The following is a 27,863-nucleotide window of genomic DNA, read 5'->3' as shown; positions in this document are numbered from 1 at the left end:
TTAAAGAATCGACATATTGATTAACAGTCGGGTGCGCGCGCGCATCGCCCGTACCTTTGTCCTGGATGCAAAATGTCCATTCAATGTAAAACAATTCGTTTTAGGTCGCCTTCTACTGATAATACTAAATGTCTTGCAGGAATTCGTAAAGTTATTTATGACCTGTTTCTCTGCGAATAAGAAAGTTAGGTAAAGAAAGGCGAACGTTTTTTTTTCACTAAGCGATATTTTGGTTAGTTTCCTTCGAAGCATTTTATATTGTAAAATACTGTAATATAATAATACTCTCCTCCTCCTCTCTTATTAAGTCAATAAAAATACTAAAAAAGACTTCCATTTCTTCATCATAGTGGAATCCATAATCACTAATATAATTTCATTTTTCGTATTAAAATTGTTGTAAACAATATCTAACGTTTTATTTTTTTTTTGTTTCAGGTGAATTCGCTGCAGAATAATCGTGTCAACGTTTTGTAAGTTAGACTCTGACAGCGCCTTAAGTTTAATTCTTTGTAACTTAAAGTTAAATAAATAATAAGATTTAACTAGTCAAAATAAAACTTTCGTTCGACATATTTTTTTAAGTTAACTTATTTCATTAATTTCAATTAATATCGGTTTTAATTTAAATGCCACAAAACAAGTTAACTTGCAGTTAACGGCGATTGATATTTGGAAGTTTTTCGACAGAAGTATTCTCGTCGAGAGAACAGCAACTAATTGCATTGGAAACTCATTAGTGAGCTGCGAATTGCTGATTCAAAATTCTATTTTGTTTCTTTCACATTTAAAACGAGGTCGGCGTTAGTCGGGACGCGCTAAACGGTGCCACTTCGCTTGTTCATGGCAAGTAGGAGTGTCTAATTTGTTGCGTTGCCCAATACACTGATTTTAGCAAAAATTACGACGTCGTTGAACTTTGTAACAAATCAGTAATTACACTAGTTCATATATCTTACTAATATTATAAATGGGAATGTTTTGATGGATGGATGTTTGTTTGAAGGTATCTCCAGAGCGGCTGAACGAATTTTAGCATGGATGTAGAACGTAGTGTGGAAGAACACATAGGCTATTATCTTCGTAAAGACTTCGAGTGAACGTGTAATTACCTTTAGTTTTTGAAATTCGGTATAATACGACAAATTTATCCGTCACTTTAGCTCATACGTATCCGATGCGATTGTCGAACTGTAGCTAGGTATAGGTAGTTTCAGACGGAGCTGTCAGAGTTAACAGCGCCATCTCTTATTCAATTTTGTACATAAATCGCTCGTTGGAAATCTAAACAAAGTTCAACAAGAGAAGTACACGCATCTTATATAAATGCATTAGCCCACACTTTAAATCGACATTACAACTAAATCTTTTAAAGATAAAAGCAACAATAGTCGTAGCTGTAGCGGCAATTAATCAAAATGAGAGATAGTTGGGTACAGGAATAGGTGCATTCATTTATTGTCTATCGGCTCGGACGTGTGGGTAGCGCACGTCCAAACAGAAGTAATGGTGCGGAGATTCTTTTCCTTATTAACTACAACCACCTATTTGCAGTCATTTACAACATATGTCATTACAAAATCAACTCTATTTCAAGTGGTTTAAATGTTAGATTGGTGGTTACGTGACTGTAAATTTAACTTTGCCAAAGTTACACGTAAGACATTAATATTTCTGTTATGAATTACATCTATGTATGAATCCTTTGTTCTTTGGTGATATATTCGTTATCATTTCTTTTTAATCGTGTTTACGCTTTGGTATTCTAAATCGGTGTTAACCATTGATCTATAATTAAGTTCTCAATGCATTAACAATTGACGTTTAACTTTTTATTAAACCATTGAATACAGACCTTCAATATAATGGTTTGATACCAATTGAGACATCAATTAATTGCGTAGAAAGTTTATGTCTTTGTTCTTGAACATAAATGACAGAATTTATCTGATAATTGTCGAATACCTTTTCATGATATTGATTGTAATTGCAAAGGTTCGTAAACCAATGAAAGATCATACGTTATTTTATAGTTCGCACTCACATGTTAATACAAGAGGTGAGCAAACTTCAGCTATACTTGCAATTTGTTATACAACAGTTTTAAAACAAAGTGTTAGTTTAACTTTGTACTTAGTACACTTCGAGTGTCTTCTGTTTTGCTCTCTTTGAAATTGGAATCGGTCAAACTTTTATATGCGTCTCTTTGAGTTTGTAATAATTTACAAAAAAAAAAATGGATGCTTTTATTAAAAATACATAAAATTATATTTGAACTTTTGAGATTATCGCTTTGGTGTCTATTTTATTTGACTTCGAAATTCGGGTTTTAGGTTAAAACTTAGATTATTTTTGTAAAATTTTCAAAACTGAACTTCGATTGAAAAAATATATCGTACACTGATGTATTGTTTATCAAAGAGTAAAAAAATGAAGAATGTTAATAAAGTTAAACTATAAAACAAACTTTTCTCGAAGAAAATTAAAAAATCCAGGCAAGAAATGCTAACTTAAAAAACTTATATATCCAACCTTTTGCTAACTATACAAAAACAAAAGCCAGCTCCGACTTTTGTATAAAAGTTTTGAAACTCAAATTGGTCCTGGTGGAAAAATCGAGGGTTTATTTTAAATCTGCAATAATATTTTATTGCAGAAACTAAATGATTAACAATCTTTTTACAAATTTTTCATATTTATTGCTTTCCAAATTATCAAGTATAAGTAACACTACGGGACTTCCTTTAGTATGCTAGCGTCTCTGAGTGTGGCAGTAAGTCTACAGTTTAGAAAATTTTTTATTTAAATCATAAACTCAAAAAACTACAAAAGATGAAGAAAAAAATAGACTAATTTTAGGAATAAATTGTATTTTAAAAAAGTAAATCCGTTAGCGTTTATCGAATCCTTTCTTCAATTTTTATTACTAAGACGTGTTTATAAACGTATTAAAAATATCGAATGATTCATAATGTTTCATAATTGACGTGCTTAATAATATCTTAAAGTTTAAAATGTCATCAAAACTTTCAATATTACTCATATAGCCGAAATTGGAACTTATTGTTGAGCATTTACGAGTTAAGTTTAAAAGGGCGAAAGTCCACAGTTCGCTTACAACTACCAGTAGCTACGAACTAAAAGTCATTAAAATTATCGCCAAACTTGCTTCCCTACAAACTTAAAGAAGCCTCCCCCTTCCAGGAAGCTGTTTGACCCACTTTGTTTATCATTACTTAATATCTCCTTTGAATAAAGACGTCGTTTTAGCTTCTAACATTATCGGAAAAATGTTAGGTAATTTTTAAGCACACTGAAACTTTATACGAACGATGTATAATACAATTTTATTTTCAAAGACCACAAAGCACTTTATATTTTTGTCTGCGACATAAAATGTTGTCTATTTTAGTCGGTAAGACTTATTTTAGTTTTTTTTTACAAATTCCCTATACACAATCCTTGACGTTTACTTGATTTAGTGGTCTACCCGACCTCTGAAAGGCTGCCTTGATCTAGATTTATATTCGACTAAAAAATAAAAGCTGTATAACATGTTTGTTATTTTTTTTGTGGTATTATTTACGCGCTCTTTTGTAGTTCAAAAAATAATATCAAAATTAAAAATGGAACTGTTCAAGATTAACATTAACTGAAATGAAATCTGTTAATACTTATTATTATTTTCATATCAGCTAAGTTCTTAAAATCCCAAAATCCAAATATATATATATAAAAGAAATAGAAAAAACTTATGTTATCATGTAACAGGAAAAAGTTTGTAAAGTCGCCTTTTGTGTCTCAAAACCTAAAATTTACCAAAGAAAGAAGCAACGTGAAAGCTAGTTAAAAATAAAAGACAGTCGCGGAGTGTTTATTTAGGAAAGTAAAGAGAAATCAGCGCGCGACCCCAAACTTGCATTCGACACAGGAGAATGTATATTTCTTGTACAGGACCAAGTTTGTCTAAGTTCGAAGTTGCAACGAGCGAATAAAGCGGCCGTTGATATAGCACTAAAGAGGAAGCGGGTAATGCGAATAAAAATAATCTTACAAAATATAATGATATTGTTCAGTATTTCATACACACAATATTATTATGAAGTTTCCTATTCGTCGTCTAAATTAATATCCTAGTATATTGTTCGTAATAATGTAATAGGTTAAGCTATTTGACTACAAACTTTGGTAACACTATATGCAACGGCGTGGTAGGCGTAACGGAGGGACAGAGTTAGTTAAATATATGAAAGCGTTAAAGTGATCAAAGGTAACCACGTAATACTACAAAAAATATGTGTACAATAAAAATGTAATAAAACGCTTGACCCGCCCGCTCTCTTATGCAATAAGGTCGTGTCCATCTTCCCGCATATTCCCTTTCCTTTAAGGATTTTTCACATAGAACGGGACGAGTAACAGAGCACTTTACAACCCTAATAAATATAAATTTTAACTTCAGCACTAGTGAATATAAATCACCGTTCATAAATAACGCTTCGATGCTTGTGGCTTACGTTTTTGTTAGTCTATTGTTGAGCAAATTTGAATAATCCGCGCGCTCGCCAGCCGATGAGTTATGGAATTGTTTTTATTTGCCTTGTTATATCAAACGCCCGTGTTTTACTTCTACTTACTGTTTTAATACTAATGTGTATGTTAATAAACATGTTGAATGAGTGCAACGACTTATAAAAATATTATTACAACCCCGGAGAACGATAAGTCATGTTTATGTCAAAGTTTATTTAATGTTTTTGTTTAATCATTAGGCATCAATAGCCTAATGGTTAAGGGTACGGATTTCCGATCACGAGGTCGGGGTTTCAAATCCCCCCATTCGACTATTGTCGTAAACCATATCCTTGCACAAGCATAGAGCTTAGTTGGAATGGTAAAAGAAACATTAGTAAATATACAAAAAATCTGCTAATATTTCATATAAAAAAAATATCTTGTTATTTAGTTTTCGGTAAGAGACGAGCAATAGTTGTTTACAGTAGCTTTGGAAAGAGACTGTTTACTTAGTTAATTTATTTAATTTTTCTATTTATTTTATTTCAATGTGGACACGTCTTTATCATAGCATTGTATAAGAATGTATCCGCGAGGTCTCGCGTTAGAGTTGCACCTCCATTGCTGCACTGTTCCTAACTTGGACAAATCACAGAAAACAATTTGTTTCCTTCCATTTTATATTGAGTGTACAGTTACTACTTATTTATTTTATCTGCCAAATTGTTATTTGCGCTTATCTTATTGCATTATAATGAATTGAATTACCTTTGGTTTCTGAGCCCTAAATCTATGTACAAAAAGTATCGTCATCCCTGCCATTGTCTTTGAGAAAACAGAGATAATATTGTTTTAAACGGGGATTTGGTCCCAGAAACCCTTAGTCTTGCGTATTCCTTAATATTAAAGTATGCTTATCAAATTTAAAAGGCTTGTATTTAGAATTTTATTATATGTATTGGTCTGGGTATCTTTATATATATAATTCTTCTGTGAGTGTGTATGTCACTGAACTTCTCTCAAACGACTAGACCGATTTTGATGAAATTTTTTGTGTGTGTTCAAGTGGATCTGGGAATGGTTTAGATTCACAATTTTCATCAAATATTAACTTCATATTAATTTATTCAAATTAAAGACGTGTAGACAGGACAACGTCTGTCGGGTCCGCTAGTAGATAAATATTTTTTTTAAATTGAAATCGCATTCAGTGTCTTCACTTCCTAATGTTGAATCACTGAATAGTACCGCTCGTCTCTCTGATGTGTTTTGCTGTGTGAACGCGATTTAACTCTTTTTTATTGCCCAATAAAACACTGCGCCACTCTCGCTGACTCTTTTATGAGACTCTAACGAAGAATAAACTATTCAATGGTCGACTTAAGAATTGACCAAGTACTATCATTTGTTCGTTATTCCTTTACGTTTTGTATTGAATTAAATTTAACTGTTGTTCTAGACGTTCTTGATTTACGCATATAAAAACAATTGGCAACATTTTAACTTCGTCAAATTTATCTTCGTACTTTTATAAATTATGAATGTTGTCCATCTTGTTAAAGACACCTTACAAAACGAGGGTCAATAGTAATTTAAAAATTACACGGCAATAAAGAGTACCGTTGTGATCGCCAGTCACACGCGCGCGAATGTTCGCTCCCACAGCGACCGCCCCGGGCCGCGCTCGGCACGCGGCGCGTTTGAAGTCGCCGCCACACCAGAGCAGGCCAGCTTCAGTGGCCATTCTCACACCGAATCGTGACAACTTATTGTTTTATTTTTTATTCCAATATTCAGATAAGTATAACACTGTCCTAAACTTTATAAAACTTATGTTTCATCATGCATTATGAAATTTTGGGAAGGAATAATCAAAATTTACTTAAATTCTGACTGATTGGTTTTTGCGTTCATAAGACTATAGGTTCGAATTGTAGCCTGATTCGTATTATCTTGATCGATCGACTTTCATTAACACCCTTTTTGAAATAATTTAGTAAGTACAAATGGAAAGTTGGTCCAACCAAACATGATTTCGGTGTAAGAGGCAGCCGCATGAGCCGTCTATTTCCGTGCCTGTCAGTCTGAATGGGCCTCAAGGTGCAAGGTCTCGGGTTATGAAGAGTTTTTTTCTCTCTAATTAACCATCAGAGATTTGTGAGTTTTTGCATAGTGTTTACTATTAAATGTGGTGCCTTTTGAAATGTGATGCGATTGTAATAAGATGATTTTTACAATGTCAAAAGATGAATTGTAAATGCTTTCGTAATTAACATCTAAATAAAGGGTCAATCGTGGAGGAAAAAGAAAGAAAACGTTATCAATATTATGCAGAATTAAATTTTAGAAGAATGCATAACAAAGTTTATTATTTCTCTCTTTCAATAAAATTAAAATGTCTACAATAATATTGACGAAATATTTTCAATTACACGTAAAATGTGTTATAAAAAAGTCAATTCACCTTGTACATTCCTGACAGCATTACTTCGTGTACCTAATAATTAGACCATCAAAAACTTAAGATAAAATTACGTGTGCACATAATAACATACTTTAGTATTGAAGGTATGGTGTTTTATTTAATTCTATTTACAGAGACGCCTGCCTTCAGCTAAATGGAGTCACGCCCATCGTTTACAGAGCGCCTTTCGTGTCTCAATTATTTTGATTGTATTTATTATTTAATTATGAGAGACAGTAGCACCTATTAAAGCCTCAACGCTTACTTGGTGGCTGGCATGAAATAAAAAGAAATAAAAAAACTACGCATTCTGTTTATAAAATGTCCATTCCCTCGCTTATGTAGGTGTCAACCGCGAATTAAAAATAAACTAAATAAGTAGCCTATTTATTCTTCCAGATTATGTGCTACGGCTATGTCAAATTTTAGCGAGATCCATGCAGTCGTTCCGGTGATATCTTCAAACAAACATCCATCCATCCATCTAAACATTCGCATTTATAATATTAGTAAGATATAGTTAATTACTAAGATACTGGTTTAATGATTGTTAAACAAAATGAAACATTTCAACGACTTAAGTTCACAACAGATATGGTTGTCGTAAAGGATACAACTGCTTTGACGTTATGACACTGATAGCGAATTGTCTCGTAATAACAAATGAGAAAACATTGTAGCTCGATCGATCAGCGCTTCGACTATTCTTATTACAGTAATAGTTCTTTGTTCGCTATTAATAAAGCGGACGTCTCTAAAAGAGGAGATAACTCCACGATGAAGAGATATAACGCTCGGCAAATGGATGAACTTTATTTTTTCTTTCTTTAAAAGCATCGTCTATAATACAGATATTTATAAATACAAAGCGCGTTTGAAAAAGACTCTTTTGTAGGTTAAGTGTTTTGTGTGGTCTTATATTTAGTTTTTAAAATGTGTTAAATAATTTATATATTTGTTAAATACTCGCAGATACGAAATAGTATATTAACCGTGGTTTTCTGACACCAAAATCACTGGATAACAAATTTTTGACATTTTAAAAGGAGATTTTGGGCTCAGAACCCCACGGTTCGACTTTTATGCAAGAAGTTAGCCATCGTTGGATATTAAAAAAACAGACTCTTTCGAAGTCAAGAAAATAGTACTGAATCTGATCTAATTATTTAGTTCTTAAGTTAGCAAATTAAAATCAAATTGTATTTCTAAGTAGTTTGAAAAACTGTTTAATATCGTTTTTCACTTATTTCACTTACAGTTTAATCATTTGCAAGTGACGTGCGCACAGCGTGGGGCAGGATGCGTGAATTTATTCCAAGACGTTGGAACGTTCAATTTAAAATATCCTTTTTACGTGTAAAATATAAAATTGTTTTAAAAACATCCTTGTAAATGCATAGAGACATTTTAGGTTATAATTTTAGTCCAGGCTTTTTTAATCTGATACTAGCTGTCGCCCGCGACTCCGTCCGCGTGGATATATAAAAAAACTTAATATATAGATAAGTTAAATAAAAAGCACCTCTTCAAGGCGTAAATTAGAAAAAAGAAAGAATAAATATTATCCTATGTCCGTCTCCTGGCTCTAAGCTATCTCCTCACCAATTTTCAACAATATCAGTAAAGCCGTTCGTAAGTTATAAATAGTGTAACTAACACGAATTTCTTTTAAATGCCTTATGATATGCTTAATCTTATTTACTTTTGTAACACAATTAACTACGCGCTAACGACGGTTACAAAATTATTTAACAACGTGTTACAAAATAAACATCGTATTATTTTATCGACGGCTGTTCATTACACAACATTTGTTTATTATGTTTACTATGCGAGTCTATCACTAACCTTATAATATAGGCTACACACGTTAGGTTTGATAAAATAGTTTTAAACGACAGAACTCTAAGCAGTTACATATTGTCATCGCTTTCATTCTCTTTGAAATAATAGAGACTATGATATGTCACTTCAATAGTTAAAGTTTCAAATTTAAATACAACAAGCATTAATGCGTCGGAGGTCCGCAACTATCTGATGCACCCTATCGATCGCCCTAATTACTTTAGCTTCGGGAGCGATTGTCAGCCCTGACAGAGCCGGCCGCTGGGGAATCGCCCTTCATTGCTCGGAATTGAGTTATTGTCAAGTTTATTGCGCTAATGTGTGGGGTTAGCAGCGCTAAGCGGCGCTACGTCCGGGGAATAGGCTTGGCAAGTACGCATGCTAAGCATGTGCAGCCACAATCATCTTAGTATGCACATTGTGGCAACCCTAATTATGCTGAAACTTCAAACGTTGTCCATAACTCATATAATAAATTAAGTTTTATCATTCGATAGAGTGGTCACTACTGTCCATGAAGCGTATGCATTTCTAGAAGTTTCTTAAGTTTTTTAACTATTTTTTTATTATTTTACAACTATAGTGCATAATGGATTACAACAACTTAAGTACAGTCAGCGTCATATAGATCGTCACAGACAAGATATGCAAATATATAGGTACACCAAAAGTAATCAATTATATCGGTACAACAAAAGTCCTCAAAATAATAGATACATCCACCCTGCTCAAATACATCGGTACATACACAGCGTCAAATATATGAGTACATGCAAGATGCTCATAAATATCGTAGCAGCCATAGCGTCATAAGTAACGAAGCAGTCAAGGTGCGTAATAATATCGGTACATTTGACAAAATTGAACTCTATCTGTATATACTTGTGATACAATTTGGAATAAACTACTTCTGTTACATTCATTTGACACTTTGTATTGACATTATAGGTTGTCCGGAAAGTTCGTTCTGATTTTCGATATAAAGCTTACAATAGACTGTAGCTGAAGTGGATTCATTTTCGGATTTCCACCATTATCAAACGTCACAAAAATTTCTATATTGTGAATAATTTCATTTCATTGGTGAAGATAAAAACTAATTTTTAAAATTTTATCCAATAATAAAAGACGTTTTAGGTATAGAGTCGTACCAATATAATTTAAAAACATTTCCAAAAATTTATGAGAACAGGGTTTCAATTTTCCTTATAAAGCGGCACGAACTTACTGGGCAACCCAATATTTTTCTTCTCCTGTCATAACGCTTAAATATAAAAGTTTGTCACGCCGAATATGACAGATACGTATTAACTAATATCAAATTTTGCCTTGTCACAATATATATAATACTAGTTTGGCGCAGTATTCTAGTATGTTTGCCGTAATATGTAAGTTTACCGGTTCGAATCTCAGGCTACTTTTTTTTATTTTATCAATCACGGGGTTATTTTTTCATAACCAGTAAAAATTTGGTAATGTAAAATTTTGCTCGACAATTTTTTTTTTATAATTTTCGCTGTCGGGTAGAAAGAAATTTAAATAAAGTTAACAACAATTAGGTCAGACCATCGCGGGTGAAGTGAGTGGGCGGAGCGTGGATAGTCTTTGCGGGTTTTAAGAATGGTACGCGCGGAAACTATACATACAAGTGTTATCTACATATGTGTGCGCGCTCACGCACACTGGAATGTTTATTGCAACCGACCAAAAATTTGATGTAGTTTGGATATTGACATTCAGTTTTTTTCTTTGTTTCTTAAATATAATCAGTATCAGTAAAAGGTAAAAGTAAAAGTGTTATTTTACCGATACAAGTTTAACAAACATGAGTAATAAACAAATTACATGCCAATAGCATCGCTTTATCTCCTTCATTTTTGTTTGAAATAGAAAAGTACTTTAACGGTCAAACTCATTAGTCCAAGGTAATATCAAAAAGTACCTAATAACTACGGCGATAGAGTTTAATTACATGTGCTTCGATATTAAAATTAAAAAGTTTAAATATCAAAAAAAAAATAGTGGCTTGGGATTTGAACCGCCGACCTTACGTACCAACGGCGGCGAACGGTAAGGCCACGAGACCAAACTAGCATATATGATGACAAACTTAAATTTGATGTTGGTTTTATCTACCTAATATCTGTCATCCGCGTCGAACACTTTTAGTAAATTTTGAAAAATGGTTTGATGCAAAGTGTCAAATGAATGTAACAGAAGTAGTTTATTCCAAATTGTACCACAAGTATATAGAGATAGAGTTCAATTTTGTCAAATGTACCGATATTTTTGCGCACCTTGACTGCTTCGTTACTTATGACGCTGTGGCTGCTACGATATTTATGAGCATCTTGCATGTACTCATATATTTGACGCTGTGTATGTACCGATGTATTTGAGCAGGGTGAATGTATCTATTATTTTGAGGACTTTTGTTGTACCGATATAATTGATTACTTTTGATGTACCTATATATTTGCATATCTTGTCTGTTACGATCTATATGACGCTGACTGTACTTCATAAGACTTTTATATCTTAGCTTTAAGATACCGTAAGTGTTCGATTGTATTAGTTTTTAAAAGCCCAGATAAGAATCAGAAACGGATGAAGCTAAAAATAAGTCAATAATGTTTCGGATGAGTGGCATTTAATAAATATCATCATGGGAGACGTTATATTGATAACTGGTAATGGAATTTCTACGTCAAATATTTCTCATAATATGTGTGACAAGACTCAATTATATAGATAGCTCGGCGTTATTGAGTTCATATTACAAAACGCCAACGCTACCGAACGTTATCGCGGCAAATAATAACGCACTGAGCACCACGTAAATAATTGAAGTATTCTCTTAAGTGTTTCTACACGACTATCTTGAAATAATTATATTTCAAACTAAATTTATAGTAAAACAAATGTAACATAAATGTCTTAACCTAGAGTAAAAGCGCTAATACAATAATGTTGTGACAGACTAGCTTTTTCCCGGGACTTTTTCTGCGTGGCATTAAAAATTTATTCGTACAAAAATACAAACCTTTTCTTTTTAGATATAAGTACACGAATGACCGAGTTTTGCTCGGTATTTTTTTTAATTGTGTTTTTTGGAAATTATGTTTAAGTACGAATAAAATGATGAAATATGAATAATATTTTTCGATCTTACCGATAGAAAAAGTTAAGTTTATGTTTAAGTTGATTATCGATAAAACACGAATAAAATGACATTTTCTAAAAATGATTCCTAGCTAGATCGATTTATCGCCCCGAAATCCCCTATATACTAAATTTTATGAAAATCGTTGGAGCCGATTTCGAGGTAATTGCTCATTTAAAGATATAAGATAATTAAAGATATAAGATAATATATGCAACGTTCTTCAAAATTATATCTATGTATTCCCATAATTGAAAGATGTTAGGAAAATGTTTATTACTAAAAAGTAATATGCATCAGTTAAAGTACATTATACGTAATAAATACTGTATTTTCCTCCATACAAGATGTGTATAATCATTAATATCGAAGTATAAACTCTTTGTATTTAATCTCGAATATACAAAAATAGCCCTTATCCCTTCACAATAAAATCGCGTAATGAGGGTCAAATTTCTTTTACAGTTATTTGCATTATAATATCATTCTAAAATCAATCTTATTACTTTCACATAAGGTTTATAAATAGCCCACATGTGATGTGGTTTACAGCGCAATGGCATTTGTTCACAGGCCTTTGTGATATATCGTTCATGTTACGCTAGATTAAGCTACAAATTGTGATAAATATCAATGCAATGCGCGACATCATTTTATCATCGGTGACGTAGTTTATAAAACTTGTTTTGGATTACACACTAGCCAGTCAACCTATCGTTCTCTGTAGAAGATCAATTGAAGATTGAAAATCAAATTTGGAGAACGTCTTCACAAAATCTAACTAATGTTATAAATGAGAAAGTTTAGATGGATAGATCGATGTTTGTTAGAAGGTATCTCCGGACCGGCACAATGGGTCTTGATGAAATTTGGCACAGATGTAGAACACATAGACTTATTAAGTTCTTTTTTCTATATCCGCGCGGTCGGAGTCGCGGGCGATAGCTATTTTATTATTAAAACCGATTAAATTATTCAAGCTTTCGTGAGACATTATACTAAACTGATATATAAACACGGCTAAACACTCATGTATAATCGTCCTGTGGCGGCACCGACTAGTTTCGAGCCCATCGGGGGCCCTTCATCAGGATGAGTGGTGCTGGTATTATTTCGCGGACGCGGCCCGTCGCTCACTGATGAAGGGCCCCCGATGGGCTCGAAACTAGTCGGTGCCGCCACCGGACGAATATACGTGAGTGTTTAGCCGTGTTTATATATCAGTTTAAAACCGATTACTTTTCTAATTACATTTTGAAACCACTAATAGATGCTGTTTTAGTGCCATCTTTTACTATAAAACTAATATTTAATAAGGCTATATTTTAGTGTATTTCATTGTTGCATCGTAGGTGTTAAACAGATTAAATTGTAACATAATTCCATAGCTTGCAGCACTTAGTGGTTGTTAACGCTATAACTCGCGTCTTATCCTAGCGCTGTTTTATTTGTCGACGCATAATTTAGTACATAACAGCTAATAGCTGAATAGCTGTCCTTTAGCATATTGACGCGTTAGATATTGAACGTTAAGTGATTGTGAATTTAAACGCGTACTGAACATGCGGTAATCAATTGCAATTTTATCGGGGGATATTTTACCTTCTATAAGTTAGTTGTTTGCGATACTTGTTTGAGTAGTCCCAGAAGATCTAAGTCTTTCGTCCTCTTATATAGTTTGTACAAACTGCATGGTCATTTGGTTCTGTTTCTAGTTAATAGGCGCTAGGAACTTACTAACTAGACGTTAAGACGGCAGTAGTAAATAAAAAATGACATAAAAAAATGTTGGAATACCACACCCATCATCATTATAATGCTAGTGATAATTATTATTGTAAGAAAAAATGTCCTGTTACCCTTTAATAACAATCTACTTAAGATATTTTACAAGCCACATGTTGGATAGTTTTATCGCAGTGTGACAATGATGGTATCACAGCTGTCGCCGACCTATTTACAGTCATAGTTGTGTCTCGCACCAGACCATAAAAATTATAAAACTTATTCTATAATTTTTAAGGACTAATTACGTATGGTATATTTAACTAACATAGAACTAAAGGAAACTTTTTCATTCAAATAAAATAATCTAAAATAACGTTCAGGTAAAAGCATGCTAAAGCTAGCAAATATAGGGGTCAAGGCTCCGAATATAATTTTGTCCAATTCGGCGTCGAGACCCTTAATCCGTTGGGTCCTAGCGTTTTAAGGCTTTTTAAGGAAATTCCAAAAAAGTTAATCGACATCACAGGGGACCGAAGAGCTGGCAGCTACCTCGGTCAAAGAATTAGTTTAGCTATTCAAAGAGGGAACGCTGTCAGTATCTTCGGAACTTTGCCTAAAGAGATTCCTTTCAATAATATATTTTAGGTAATTATTCATTTTTAATATTTTATTTAATATCATAGATTTAAGACTATTCGTGAAAAATATTAAATAGCGTCATGTTTATAAAATATTCATAAAAGTACATGCAGCTATATCAATGAATTGTTGCTAAATAAGACACATCATTCACTTATTTTCACATAAATATTCTTGCTTTTATATTTTCGTAGCTGTAATACTAATATTGCTATAACACTGCAATATTAAAGTGTCGTCTTGTTAAATCGCGTTATATCTGTGACACTAAAATAAAAGCTAAACGACAATTGCAACGAAATGTTCAGTATAAAGTGAGGGAATCACCAATTTTGCAACAGAACAACGAGCGTAGACACCAAGTTCTAATTACGTTAGGTGAATAAAAGCTACTGAATGTGTACAGTCGCGTTCATTGAAGGTGTTACACGTTATCAAAGACTATCTTTTGAACATATATAAAACACTATAAACACCGGGGTGCGGAGTAGAAAAAGAAAAATTGTTTGATTTGATCAAAACATTATTAAATCAATGTTATTGATTTGTACGATGAAATTTGTTGCAAGGTATAAGGTAACTGGAACACCGCGTATGAAGATGACTGTACATTGGACAGCATCTTAGGTCGGCATGTTTTTGTAATAAACGTAGCTATTCCCGTTTAACCCTCCATCAGTCGGCTCTCAATTAAAACTACTCGCACAGTCCGCTGGTGGAGCCATTAGAGATTCCTCTGTAGAGTGTTAAGCACATTACAACGTAATATAATCTAATAAATAAACAGCAGGGACACATTCTCGCGGAGTGATTAAGGGGTTGAATGGAAGCGTTGCCGAGGCGGGCGACGTCGGGGCGCGTGTCTCAGCAAACATTTGTAAGACGGGTTTTGTGTGTGTTTTTGTGATTTGCCGTTGTTAGTTGTAACGCTGGCTTACGGTTGACTTAATAATCACTCGGGTTACTGTTATGTAGTTGTGTCGCTTTATCTCTGTGATGTTACCGACTAAGTAAGACAGGAGCGATCTACATGCTCCTTAAGTGTTGAGTGGATATAATTTATAAATTAATTTAAACACATGTAGTGTTATGGTCTGTTGCATTTATCAACACTAATGAAACTCTATCGAAAGTCTTTTCTCTTGTACTTGATGATAGCTGCTGTGGGGGATTTAGTATATCAAGTATTATCTAAAACTAGTCTAGACAAAAATTATAATTCTCAAATATAGAAAATGTTTCAAAGAAAGTTTTCATATTGGGGAATGTAGTAAACCAATTACCTAAATTAAAGAGTCTTTATATCTTACTTCTTCTTATTGAATAACGGAAAATACAAACCAAAGCCTAACCCTGTCAAAGTTACTAAAACTGTAACAACATACCAAAATACATAAAATAATAAATCAAAAACTGTAACAAAGTAATAGACAATGAGTCAATGCCACTATCTCCAGGGTTGTACTTGGTGCGTCGTAAAACGTCGCGATGACTGACGCCCGATAACGCGGTGCCCACCACAAATAGCTTTTGGGTAACGCATTAGCTTTTTTTTGTCTCAACTATCTATGATATTCAAAGTCCAGCTTTCAACGGCAACGCTTGTTAATCTATTCCTGTTTTTGTATGACTCAAGTTATGATCCTTGCTCGAATTCCAAGTTAATGTAAAATATTCGAGTAATGTTCCAAAAGGATCTTTTGGAACGGGTTAGTTCTCTTTAAATATTATTTTTGGCTCAGGTTTACCATTTGACCATCTGCATAGTCACCTAGTGGCAGTAATTAAACTTAATTAAAATCAACTTTAATATCATTTTAATTCAGTTGGCTGTAAAAGCTTATTTGAACTGGGTCAATATGTAATTATAAAATAATCTGTTACAATAAAGAGGTGTATACCCGAGGTGTACACGCTTTAATGACACACCAAAACGTTGTTTTATCGCAGGTTTGAAGTTGTTTGTTGTTGAAAGTGCAAAAACAAAGTTTAGTACAATACCCAGCGGATCAACCCTAGCGCATGAGGCGGAAGATATTTTCAAAATAAATGCCGCGTATAAGTTACATTGGTGTAACTTGAACGTTAGTTTACGCACTTGACCGGAACAAGGGCGCAAACAATCGAGCAGCGCGTCCAGCGAAGTAACATTGTAAGTGCAAAAACAAGTGGACAATACGCGCGCACTCGCCGCGCGTTATTATTAGCTGCAGTATGTATAAACAAGATTCAGAACGCCCCCGGCGGCGTATCGATGCGTCGACGTCGAAGGCCTGAGCTTTAAAAAGCTAACCCGTCCCGCAAGAAGAGGACGGGTAGTGGTGAGCACGTGGGAAGTAAATTCCGAACGCACGCATCCCAACCCCTCCCCGCTTCTCCCCTTCGCCACTGGCGGGCAGAGCGCCGCGCGCACTTCAGTCGCCCGCCGGCCGCCGAAACGGCAACAAGGTCCTAACAATCCTGTAACAGTTCATCCCGATCATCCGCCCCAGACGTTGTGCAGTGACCGAGTTGGAACGCACGCTGTGATTCTGTTTTCAGTGTTGTAACGTTGTGCGTTTCGTTTGTGAACGGTGAACGTATTTGTGTTTTGGTGCACTATGAAGTTGTACATTACGTTATGAATGGTCTGGAACGTTGTTTCTTCGATCAACGTAAGTGTTTTGTATATTTTCGGTGTTTTTTAACGTTCGTAGTGCGGCTACTGCAGCGTCAATATCCGTAGTGCCCAATTTACCCGGTAGTAGGATATGATGTCAGATTTAATTAAAATGGAATACTTCGTATAACTTGTGTGAATTTTTTAATGTTTCGTTTATTTATTAAGTGATCGCGATTACCGGAAATTAAATTTGTTAATTTACGCGGTAACCAGAAGGTTGAAAATCTTATTCCAATTGGATTTATATTTTAATTCGTGATTTAAAATGTACTTGGTATATTATCGCACACGCAGTCCGCAGTTTTTTTTAAATTAGTAATTGCATATTTTACTGAATAAAGCCTGCGTGAAAAGTAAGTGTCCAGTATTTAAATAGTAATGACTAAAAAAACTATACTTTTAACTTTAACAGTAATTCGTGATATATTTCGTCGCGTAAGGTAGGTAGGTATATCACGGATATACTTATGACATTTAATTAAATAAACATAAATGCTATATACAAAATACACGCCTAAATATCAATGATGTTTCAAGTAAAGTCTTGTATAATGTAAGTCACAAACAAGCCACTGTTTGCTATCAAAAGTGTTAAAACGGAAACATTTGTATCTGTTAAAGATAAGCAGAGTTTAATGAGCGAGCAGTGTGAACGGAGCTAGTTTATTTTGTTAAGATAGCTCCGACAGCGGCTAGGAATGAAGTGATTAAAATGAATTGATGATGATTTGTTCAATTAACGAGAAAGGGCAGTACACTCGCGAGTTAGATTTACTGGGCAATTGTGGAGAAAGCTTTCAAATGAGTTGATTTTTAAATGCTGGATTTGATTGATGCGATTTATTGTAGGTTTTAAAATATGTTTTTAAGTGTAATTGAAGTTAAAATAATATGAGAGTATGTATATAATTTTTTGAGTAGCGGTTGCCCGCGATGTTAACACGAAAGTAAAAAAAATAGCCAAAATCAGGCCAGCACAAATAAGTTACGTTCCAGTGAAATTCTTATAAATATCGGTCCAGCAAAGATTACCCCGGAGAAATATAGACTTGCGGACATACAAAAAAAATAGTTTTCTATATAACCATCGCAAATACATCATGTTACGAAATAAGACTTCCTAGATATTAAATAAAATATACATGAGATTTGTAACTTGTAACACTAAATATCGATTGAATTAATAAGAATCAAACCATCTATAATGCAAACGATACTGTTTAAAATAAACCGTTATTTACTACTAGCGCCATCTATCTCTTAAAATTAAAGAAAAAATTAGTTTTTAAAAAACCGTCCTACATGTCTCGTAGTTACCAATTTGAAAATAATATGAACATAAACTACAAATAATTATACGCATAGACGAACTATGGGAATGAAGCAATAATTTATATTTATGTATTCACAAATCGCTTCATTAGTCCGATAACAAAATGAATCATGTTAACACATTCCGTTTGTTTGTTTGTTCAGAGTTAGTAATTAGTAAATTTATTTTCCGCTAATATGTACCGGTTTGTTTTTAAACCAGTGATCTCCATACTTGAACTTATGTTTAATTCTTTTAGTTTTATTTAACTATAAATGTCATAGAATAAATTGCAATATGCATAAAAAGTTCCTAAATCACACAGTAAAATCCTTTTACATATTTATGTTTGAGTAAATGATGCCCGTGACTCCGTGCGCGCGGAATAAAAAAAACGTAATAAGTAGCCTATGTTTTCTTCTATATATTCTATATATACGCCAAATTTCAGCGAGGTCCATACAGCCGTTCTGAAGTTACCTTCTATCTAACTTCCACCTAAACTTCCGCATTTACAATATTAGTAAGAAGTAAGATACTGTGGCCCGATTTATTTCTACATACGATGATAATATGTTTATGAAATAGAAAGGAACTGCATTGTAAGTGCCAAAGCGATTACTTAACATATAATTTATGACAATACGTGACTGGATGTGGTGAAACAAGCAAACACATAATATAGTAGTCGCAAGTTGACTTACGTCGTCAAGGAAATAATTATGTTAAATTTAATCAATATATCGAAAGCTCCAACGTGAATAAACTTGTACCACAATTTTGACATTCATACAATGCTTTTTTTTGACTAATCTTATTACGGTTTGAAATATAATGGATTGCATTTCGGTAGTCTATAGTATGTTGATTTTTAATCACATTTTTTAGTCCTGTAAGATTTATTTTAGAGACCTATTAGTTTTTACATAAGAACCTTCGATAACCCTACACCTAAGACTTTCAGTTCCGGATTCCAAAAAAATCAGTTTTAAACATAATAAAATTAATATGTTGCACTTTAACATGCAAGAAAAATAAGATGTACTTATTTCAATCGATACAGCTACTATTGAATTCTTCCAATGTATTATTACATCATTTTTGGTACAATCAATATTGTGTTGGCACACGACCTTCATGATGCAGTGACGTATTTGCGGTTGTGTTCGACCACAGGATGATCTTTTATTACCTTATGAGATCAAATCATTTTAAATATAGTACGATAATTATTTTCTTAAGCTATTGTAATCAATAACTAAGCAATAATTTAATCGATATAAAATCCTCGCTATGAATTATAGAAAAAATCGTACATAAAACGATACGTTTTGCCTAACATAAGAATCGTTCCTTAGTTCCGAGATTTACAAGACTAGGTTGCTAGATAACATGAGAGTAACCAATTTGATATTAAAATTATTCATAAGACGAGTTCAAGAATGTTCATAGGTTTAATGAAATGTTAGTATGCATGATATAATTGTTGTTAGGGGTCATGTGCGATGTGTCGGCGCGGCGCTGCGGCGGTGGCGCGGCGTGTGAAACGCCTTTAGCATTTGTAATTTCACTCGTTTGTCAGATCACTGGCCACACAAGTACAGTATGTGAATTCACTAAATCTCTTATGTATTTTAAACTAGCAGTCGCCCGTGACTCCGTACGCGCAGAATAATAAAAACTTAATAAGTATCCTATGTGTCCTTCCAGACTTTGTTCTACGTGTGTGCTAAATTTAATCAAAATCCGTTAAGCTGTTCTGGAGATACCTGGATGGTATGGCCAAACAAACATCCATCCATCCATCCATCTAAACACTCGCATTTATAATACTACTAAGATTTACTATGATACATTATAATGAAATAAATAACATTTATCAAGGAACGTCGGAAACAAGTAAAAAAAGAAATTGAAAATCTATGAATACTTTGCTGTTTACTATCGAAAACTTTCAACCTTGGACTGTAAAAGTGATGTATTCGGCACATAATTTAAACTATATAATTTTTACATTATTGTTTAGAACAACTAAAATAATATTAAAATGTTACCTATGAAACTGAAACAGAGAAATTGAATAAAACCATGGTCTTTGTTTATTGATACAAATATTTTATCTACACATTAGAAGGCACTTAATTTTTTGTAGCCCACAGATATTGATAGGCGGTTCAAGTCAACAAATCACCCAGTGTTGTCCCAACACCTTCGTGCTAACCAAACATAAATCACCATAGCAAATAATAGTGAAAAAAAGCATATTTAAATAGTCCCGGTACGTCGGACCACCCGCGAGATCGGACCACATTCGGTCGCAACACGCACGTCCCTATTATATTATCAAAAGACTGTCCCCGCCCTTCCATAGTCACTTTTTAGTAATTTACATCTCAAGTCATGTCTTTTGTGACCGGACGAGTTTTTTTATCTTGTCTCGCCGGATTCGAACTGCAACATCATGCCTCTATTGTGTTGTGTATTTTAAAATGGTATTCATTTCTATCGATTACATTATCTGCTACTGGTAACGGAATAGTTTTTGCTTCGCTCCATTTAAATGTATGTGTACACTTGATTGTTCTAAAATAGATCGTAATGTGTTGTTTATAAGGTCATTATTGTGTGCATTTGATATGCGCAAACATTTAAGTCTATTTAACAGCCACTGTTCACATCTACGTGACGAATTTGTTAAACGTCGGCCTAACATTGGATGTTAGTTTTTTTGCCGGAAACTCTGTGATAGATTTTTTTGTAACACGATATAATTGGACCCTGACATCTGTGGCCAATATGCTAAAAATTAAAATATTCTTACATTTTATTTATTTTCATAGAATATTGTAATATTTTAACTCCATTTTATTAATTTATCTGTATTATTAACCTTGACCTTTTAAATTGATTAGTTTTCGACATTCATTTAAAACAAAGGGTTGAGAAACTATAATTATATTACTAGGAGATTATGACATACAATTTGTTGATAAGAATATTCAAATAACAATTGCCTACTGAAAAAACAATTACATTCTACGATTGACATTTTTATTAATTGAAAAATGCTGTATAAATTGTCTGTGGGTGGTACGACCTCCATTATATACAAACGAAGTAATAACTGTATTCAACTTATGTCCCAACAGACTAGATGTTAGAGTGCCAAGTAAAAGACTGAGGGTTTATTGTTCGATTCCCAGACGATGTTATAATAATAGTAGTCGACATTTGATTTGTCACATGGAAAACAAGAAACCGTACTGTCTCACGTGCCAACTTAAATGCCTAAAACAAAAAACATTTAAACAAAATTCGATACAATTTATTATGTTTTGTTTTCAATGCATTGGTGACTTTGTAAGTTGCACAGGTTAAAAATCTTAACCGTGTCCCCTTGTTTCCGGTTAATTTAACCCGAGGTCACAACATGTTTCTAAAGTCGGGATACGAAGCTCCCACGTGCGCACAAACCATTTCCCAGAAACACGATGTCATTATACAAAAACATATCCCTAATTGTTTCTTCGTCATTTCTTTAATGATTGCTCTACTGATTAGGTTAACTATGACGGAATTATTAGTGGAGTATCTGTCATATTGTAACGCATTTTGAAATGTAGTTAAAAGTCATATTACGTATTTGAGTTGCCCATAATCAAGATGTGTAAAATTTTTGTCTGTCTTTTCGTCTGTATGAATGATTTGAACGGGGACAGGAAGGAAGCTGATGCACGCGGTAATATATTAAGTAGGCTACTTTTTTAAATTCTGCGCTAACAAAGGTGCGATATAACTTGAAATATTTTATCCACTTTTAAAATAAAGTTAATTAAATGTTTTTGTAAGAAATAATAAACTTAAGTTCATTGTCAGTTATCACACGTTCTTCTGAAAGCATCCAATGCAGGAAAGATCGTAGAAAATGGTTTATTGGTTACAAATTTTATGACGTCCAATAAAAGTGTTATGGTTAGGTAAACGATCGAACTTAAAGCGACATAAAAACACAATACTTTCGCTCATTGTTTGATGCTTTAGACATTATCGTAAAGCCGATACAAATTGGTTTTAAAGGACCTCCAGCTTGGCTTATAGCTTTTACGTACGGTTTATTGCGATGCTCTTGCGCGATAAATCTTACGAAATGTCAGTTTTCATAGTTGATTCGATATTTCCTTTGTAAAACTACTACTTGATGCCAACTAGGTCGTATGCCGTTTAGAGTTTATTTGGATACAGTTTTACATGGCTCAAACCAAACACAGGAGATACGAGAATAACCGTTTTTTGAATACGTTTATGGGTAGGTTTTTTTTAGGAAATAACACAAACATCTGTTTTATAATTCAATAGTTAGTCGAAGTAATTCCTTAAATATAAAATATAATCTTAGATAAAGGTTTTTGGTATAACTTTGTATTCTACAAAATAATACGAGTAAAATTCTCGATTCCAGCAAACCAGCATTCAATAGAATTACTTCCGAGCGAGCGGAGTAACGAAGGAATAATTGTTTTCGATCCCTTTCCCAAATCATTAATATTTCACGTACATCGTATATTGAATATCCTAAAAGCCTTACAATAAATTAATAAGGTTTCTAATTAAAAGTAGAAGCGATGTATAGTAATTATGGCACAATGAGTGGGATAGTTTGGCACTGAATACCAACATGTGTCGGATCAGACGAAATTGGGTTACGCATTAATCATAGCAGATAGATAACGATTTATAATAATATTGCGATACATGTGCTTTGGGATAATATCACGAGACCGGCGGGTAATGATTGCTGTCAGATTGATACCATCATTATAGCAATTTTCGTTATAAAATGTTAAAGTTCAGAGTTTTTCTTATAATTATAATGGTTAAATATATATTACGACTATACATTTAGTGTAATTTCGCATAGTAAACACAAATTAAGGGACACACTAATGTTACAATTATTTAATTCTGAGTATGGGTGGTAAATCTTTAATAACTTGCTCTTAGAGCTGAAGTTTTACTGTATTTTACCATTTATGAATTTTTTATAATTATAAAGTGTTTATTTTATTCCAAAAGCTTGTTTATATATTATTTAAAGTTATATAATATTTAAAATTGAGAATAGCGCCATCTAATTAATAAACCGATAAAGTTTTCGCTTTAAAGTAACAAATTTTTAAATCTTTTTTAGGCAAAGTAACAATTTCTAAAACTTTAAATAATTTTATAAACAAAGGACTGAAATTAAATATTGTTAACTGGATATAGAAATATTTTAGGTAAATATAAACATTGTATCAGTATTTCTGTCTGGCAGTACGGAGCATGTGTGCCCAATGAATATATGAATAACGTATTCGCGTACTATTTTTCAATTTTCCGGGACAATAGGTCGGTGAATGGATAACACCTATTAACATACCGGGGTGGGCTTTGCTTAGGCTCCTGTTGATTGATAGCTTAGTTTACGGGTGAAAATTTACTGGTTTAGGAACATTTATTATTACCATAAACGACTTAGGACAAGATCTATTAATTTTAAGTAAGAGAGAAGCTTAAATAACTTATACTTAGATTTTGTACTCTATATACCAGATACATAAGAACCCCATATAATATTTTGTCTAAAGTTTGTTTTTATTAAATATGTTTATATTAACTTTATTATTTGTGCTAACATTAATTGAAGTAAATCTGTGAAAACGCTGAAGTTCATTATTTATAATTCTTAATTTAACCGACATTAAAAAAAAACTTGCAACTATTATATTAGTATTTGCTCAAACATATTTTCGATTTAAAAAGATAGTCGTGATACCATGTTGTTTCGTTTCACAATACCATCGCTTTGAAGTTGAAGAGACGATCATATTCGTATATAAGAAAGAAATTGGGTTGAATAAATAAAAAAGGAGCTCGATACCATTGAATTGACTGATTGGTCACGCGTGCGTCTGACCCGTGCGTTGAACCCGATTTCTTCAAACAGCGCCATCTGTTGACGGATAGCGGAAACTAGAATTTCAAAATTTCATTTAGCACAGAATTAAAGCATGGTTTTATAATCATATTTCATACTGATATTATAAATGCGAATGTTTGGATGGATGGATGTTTATTTGAAGGTAGCTTCAGAATGGCAGAACGGCTTTCGATGAATTTGGTATACATATATAACATAGTCTAGAAGAACACATAGGCTACTAATAATGTTTTTTTTTTAACTCCGCGCAGACGAAGTCGAGGGTGATAGCTAGTTAATTATAATTAAATAATAAAATGAATGTTTAAACTATTTTTATTTATCTTATCTAAGATCATCTGAGGGTAAATAAAGTTTAATAATGTTAATTACTATTTCGTTTATGTGATAGTATTTAAGTGTTATGTAAACGTAATAGTTAAGGTCACAAATTCCCATAACACTGAGGATTAATTACCACATTGCCTTGCGAAGCATCACGCCGCGCCGATTAAAGCCAATTAACTTAACACTTTACTACTGCGCAATAATATTATTGTAATATTTAATCTTATGACTTTATTCAATTACCTTTAGATCCGCGCTTCCATTAACCTTTTTCTTTAGTAGCGCTTGATTGAAAACTTTTCAATAAGCCTGTAATGAAAAATATGTTATAAACTACCTGACGCCCGTGACTCAGTCCGTGCGAAACTAAAATATCTTAATTAGTAGCTATGCTAATTTTAGCTCTGTAGATACCTTGCAACAAACATCCATCCATACAAATATTCGCATTTATAATATTAGTAAGGTAATGCTCTAAGTTAATGGAGTGACTACATTTTTAACTTCAAATCTCAAAACTATGATATCCGAGTTTATAACACAAGCTAAGAGTGCTCTTGAAACTTGTGAAATTTTGTTTTACTTACCTTCAATTTGACAAGTGAAGACACTCGCTGTCTCCGTTCCTTCCGTACATTCCTTATGAACGTTGTCATGCAAATAAAATCTTCTAAATCATAGGAGAAATATATATCTAAAAGACTTTCTCCGTGTAGATTAATTCAGAGGAAATATACTTGGAGATTGTTTACACATGTTTTCGCGATGAAATAAGCTACACGTCGGCAAATGTGTTCCGTTTACGATTACTTTTCTCTGTCAATATGAGAGAAAATATTAACGCAATTTGTTGGCACACGGAATATTGAGAGTGATGTAAAATATAGCTAAATACATATACGTTGCTCGTTGAGTTTCTATTTAGCAATGAGGCAAATACGATGTATATAAAAATACAGACGACTTGAGAACCTCCTCCTTTTTGAATTCGGTTTAAAAATAAAAAAAGTGAGATTTCGGCCAACAAATAAATGCAACACTAAAGTTCATATTTATAAGAAAGAACGTAATTGGCAATTTTTTTGTATTTAGTTTCCATGGTGTTCTAGAAATTTCTAAACTGGTGATATCCTTAAAGAACCCATTCGAAGCTTTGTGTTCTTGATTATAATATTGAAAAACATTGAAATGTTAGGTAAACATTACAGAACACATTGCTTTAAACTTCACTATTCAATTTTGTATTCAAAGTGAATTAACAATTCGCAATAATAAAACAAAACTGTAAATGTAACTGATTATTGGAAAACATATTTAAATCCATTGAAAATAAGTTTAAAATCGTTTACCTAATACTGTGATACCGAAATTTCAATGCAGTCTATGAATATCGTTGTTTTTTCGCGTCTGTCGACCGACTGTTCGGCGCGACGTCGGAACGCCTCTCGCAAAATGTATAATTACGAGTTTTGAGTGCCACTTACTGACAATCGACATAAAATCACTTAATTTATTTACATTTCCAAGTTACTCGCAATTAAAATTACTATCCAAGACCCTTCACTTCATTTGAAAAAATTACGTTCATTCATCGAAGCTTTCGGAGTTATTTTATTTGTTCACTAGATGTCGCCAGCGACTACGTTGGCGCGGAATTAAAAACAACTTAATAAGTAGCTAATATGTTCTTCTAGACTATGCTCTACATCAGTGTCAAACATCAGCGAGATGCATGCACGCGTACTGAAGATACCCTGTAACAAACATCCGTCGAAACATTCGCATTTATAATATTATTATAATAAGATGTTTTCTTGATTTAATGCCACTTAGTGCTAGACAGCAGTCATTTGATATTAACAATATCGTCACAAGAAATAGTATAGCAACTTTAAATCATCAAACACTTACACTTACGAATCAGTGGAGATTTTATTAAATATATGAATCTACTCGTACTCTACAAGATCGGTAGGCTATTCTATTCGTGACGTCATCGTCGTGACAACATGGCGTTGGTTTATGCTCTTTTTGAAACCCATTATAACTTGCATTGCACTTCTTAAATAACTTTTAAATTTCTTCCATATAACTTTGAAACATTCTCTTCCATATTCCCGACCAATATTTGTTACATTTACATTGTAAATAATTTTCCAGTAAATGCCACATTCGTAAATGAAGTAAATATTTCATTCAAAGTTCTTCAACCGCACACGTTACTATTTCGGCCGCACCTCTGAAATTTTCATAATTAAGGCACAAAGTACACAAAGGGCGAAGTAACAACGTGTTTGGGCGTGCATTAATATAAAAGCGCTAATTAGGAACCCAACTTAGCGATTCTTTCAGTACTTCGCAACTAATTAAGTTACAATTTAAGTTGCGTATGACTTAAAATAGACACAATTAACCCCTACACCTTGAATACATTGGTAATCCTCAGTAATCTTTTTCTCTGTGACATCTGGGATTAGTCAAAGTGACACTTGACCTGTCAATCAACGACGCAACAGAACCAAAGTAAAGTGGAACCGATTTGGATTTAGAGACTTTGGTATGCGGATCGGAGCATCTGTTAACTTCTAACCTAGAGAAATGTAAAGCTTTAGACGTTCCCTTAACAATGTTCTATTCCTGTTTAAAGCAAATAAGGTTAACGATAATTTAAACAATATTCTGATAACCTCTGTCTGACATTTAAAGAAAAATTAACAAAGATTTTTAATATCTAAATGTACAAGGCGATAACAAGGTTAAACTACAAACATGTGTCATGAAAATATTACATTGGTTTTGGATAAACGTGTTTTACTATTACAATACAGTTTGACCTATTAATCTAATTGATAAATTACCAAGTATAATATAGTTCTAAATCGGTTGGACTAAGTTTGATTCTAGCTTAGAATTCCAAAGCTAAGACGCACGTGTTCGCTCCAATTGGCAGACTTACTGGTGTAGACGCTAGACTCAGCGGGAGACCAATACCTAAGTGTGCCGATTTATGCTGCAACTGATTCCAACAAAACTATCAGTTATCAATATAAATGGTTTATATTCATTATCTTTGATCCTTGCTTTTATTTTGGAATTTACATTTCAATATATTTCGGCGTATTTATCATGGTTCCTCGTGGCATTCTAAGCCAAGTAGGTAGAACTGAATCATTAGATGTTATTCTTAAGTGACATTTTAATTTTTTTTATATCATAAGGTGGCAAACG

The 27,863-nt window shown here is 33.2% G+C and overlaps 1 protein-coding gene across 3 annotated transcripts in view; it reads left to right on the top strand.

The window, feature by feature from the left end:
• The first annotated feature begins 16,761 nt into the window (after positions 1 to 16,761).
• The window catches only part of Ten-m (teneurin transmembrane protein Ten-m), a 176,135-nt gene continuing 165,033 nt past the window's right edge, over positions 16,762 to 27,863 (top strand). For all 3 annotated transcript variants that reach the window (XM_013319642.1, XM_013319643.1, XM_013319640.1), the window contains exon 1: positions 16,762 to 17,008. In XM_013319642.1, coding sequence (XP_013175096.1) covers positions 16,975 to 17,008 — 34 coding nt within the window. In that variant the 5' untranslated portion in view covers positions 16,762 to 16,974. The remainder of the gene's footprint in view (positions 17,009 to 27,863) is intronic.

This window comes from Papilio xuthus, unplaced genomic scaffold (genome assembly GCF_000836235.2).
Source record: "Papilio xuthus unplaced genomic scaffold, Pxut_1.1 DF826115.1, whole genome shotgun sequence".
Taxonomy (NCBI): domain Eukaryota; kingdom Metazoa; phylum Arthropoda; class Insecta; order Lepidoptera; family Papilionidae; genus Papilio; species Papilio xuthus.
Note: the sequence above shows the minus strand (reverse complement) of the source record. Positions and strands in the feature narration are given on the sequence as shown.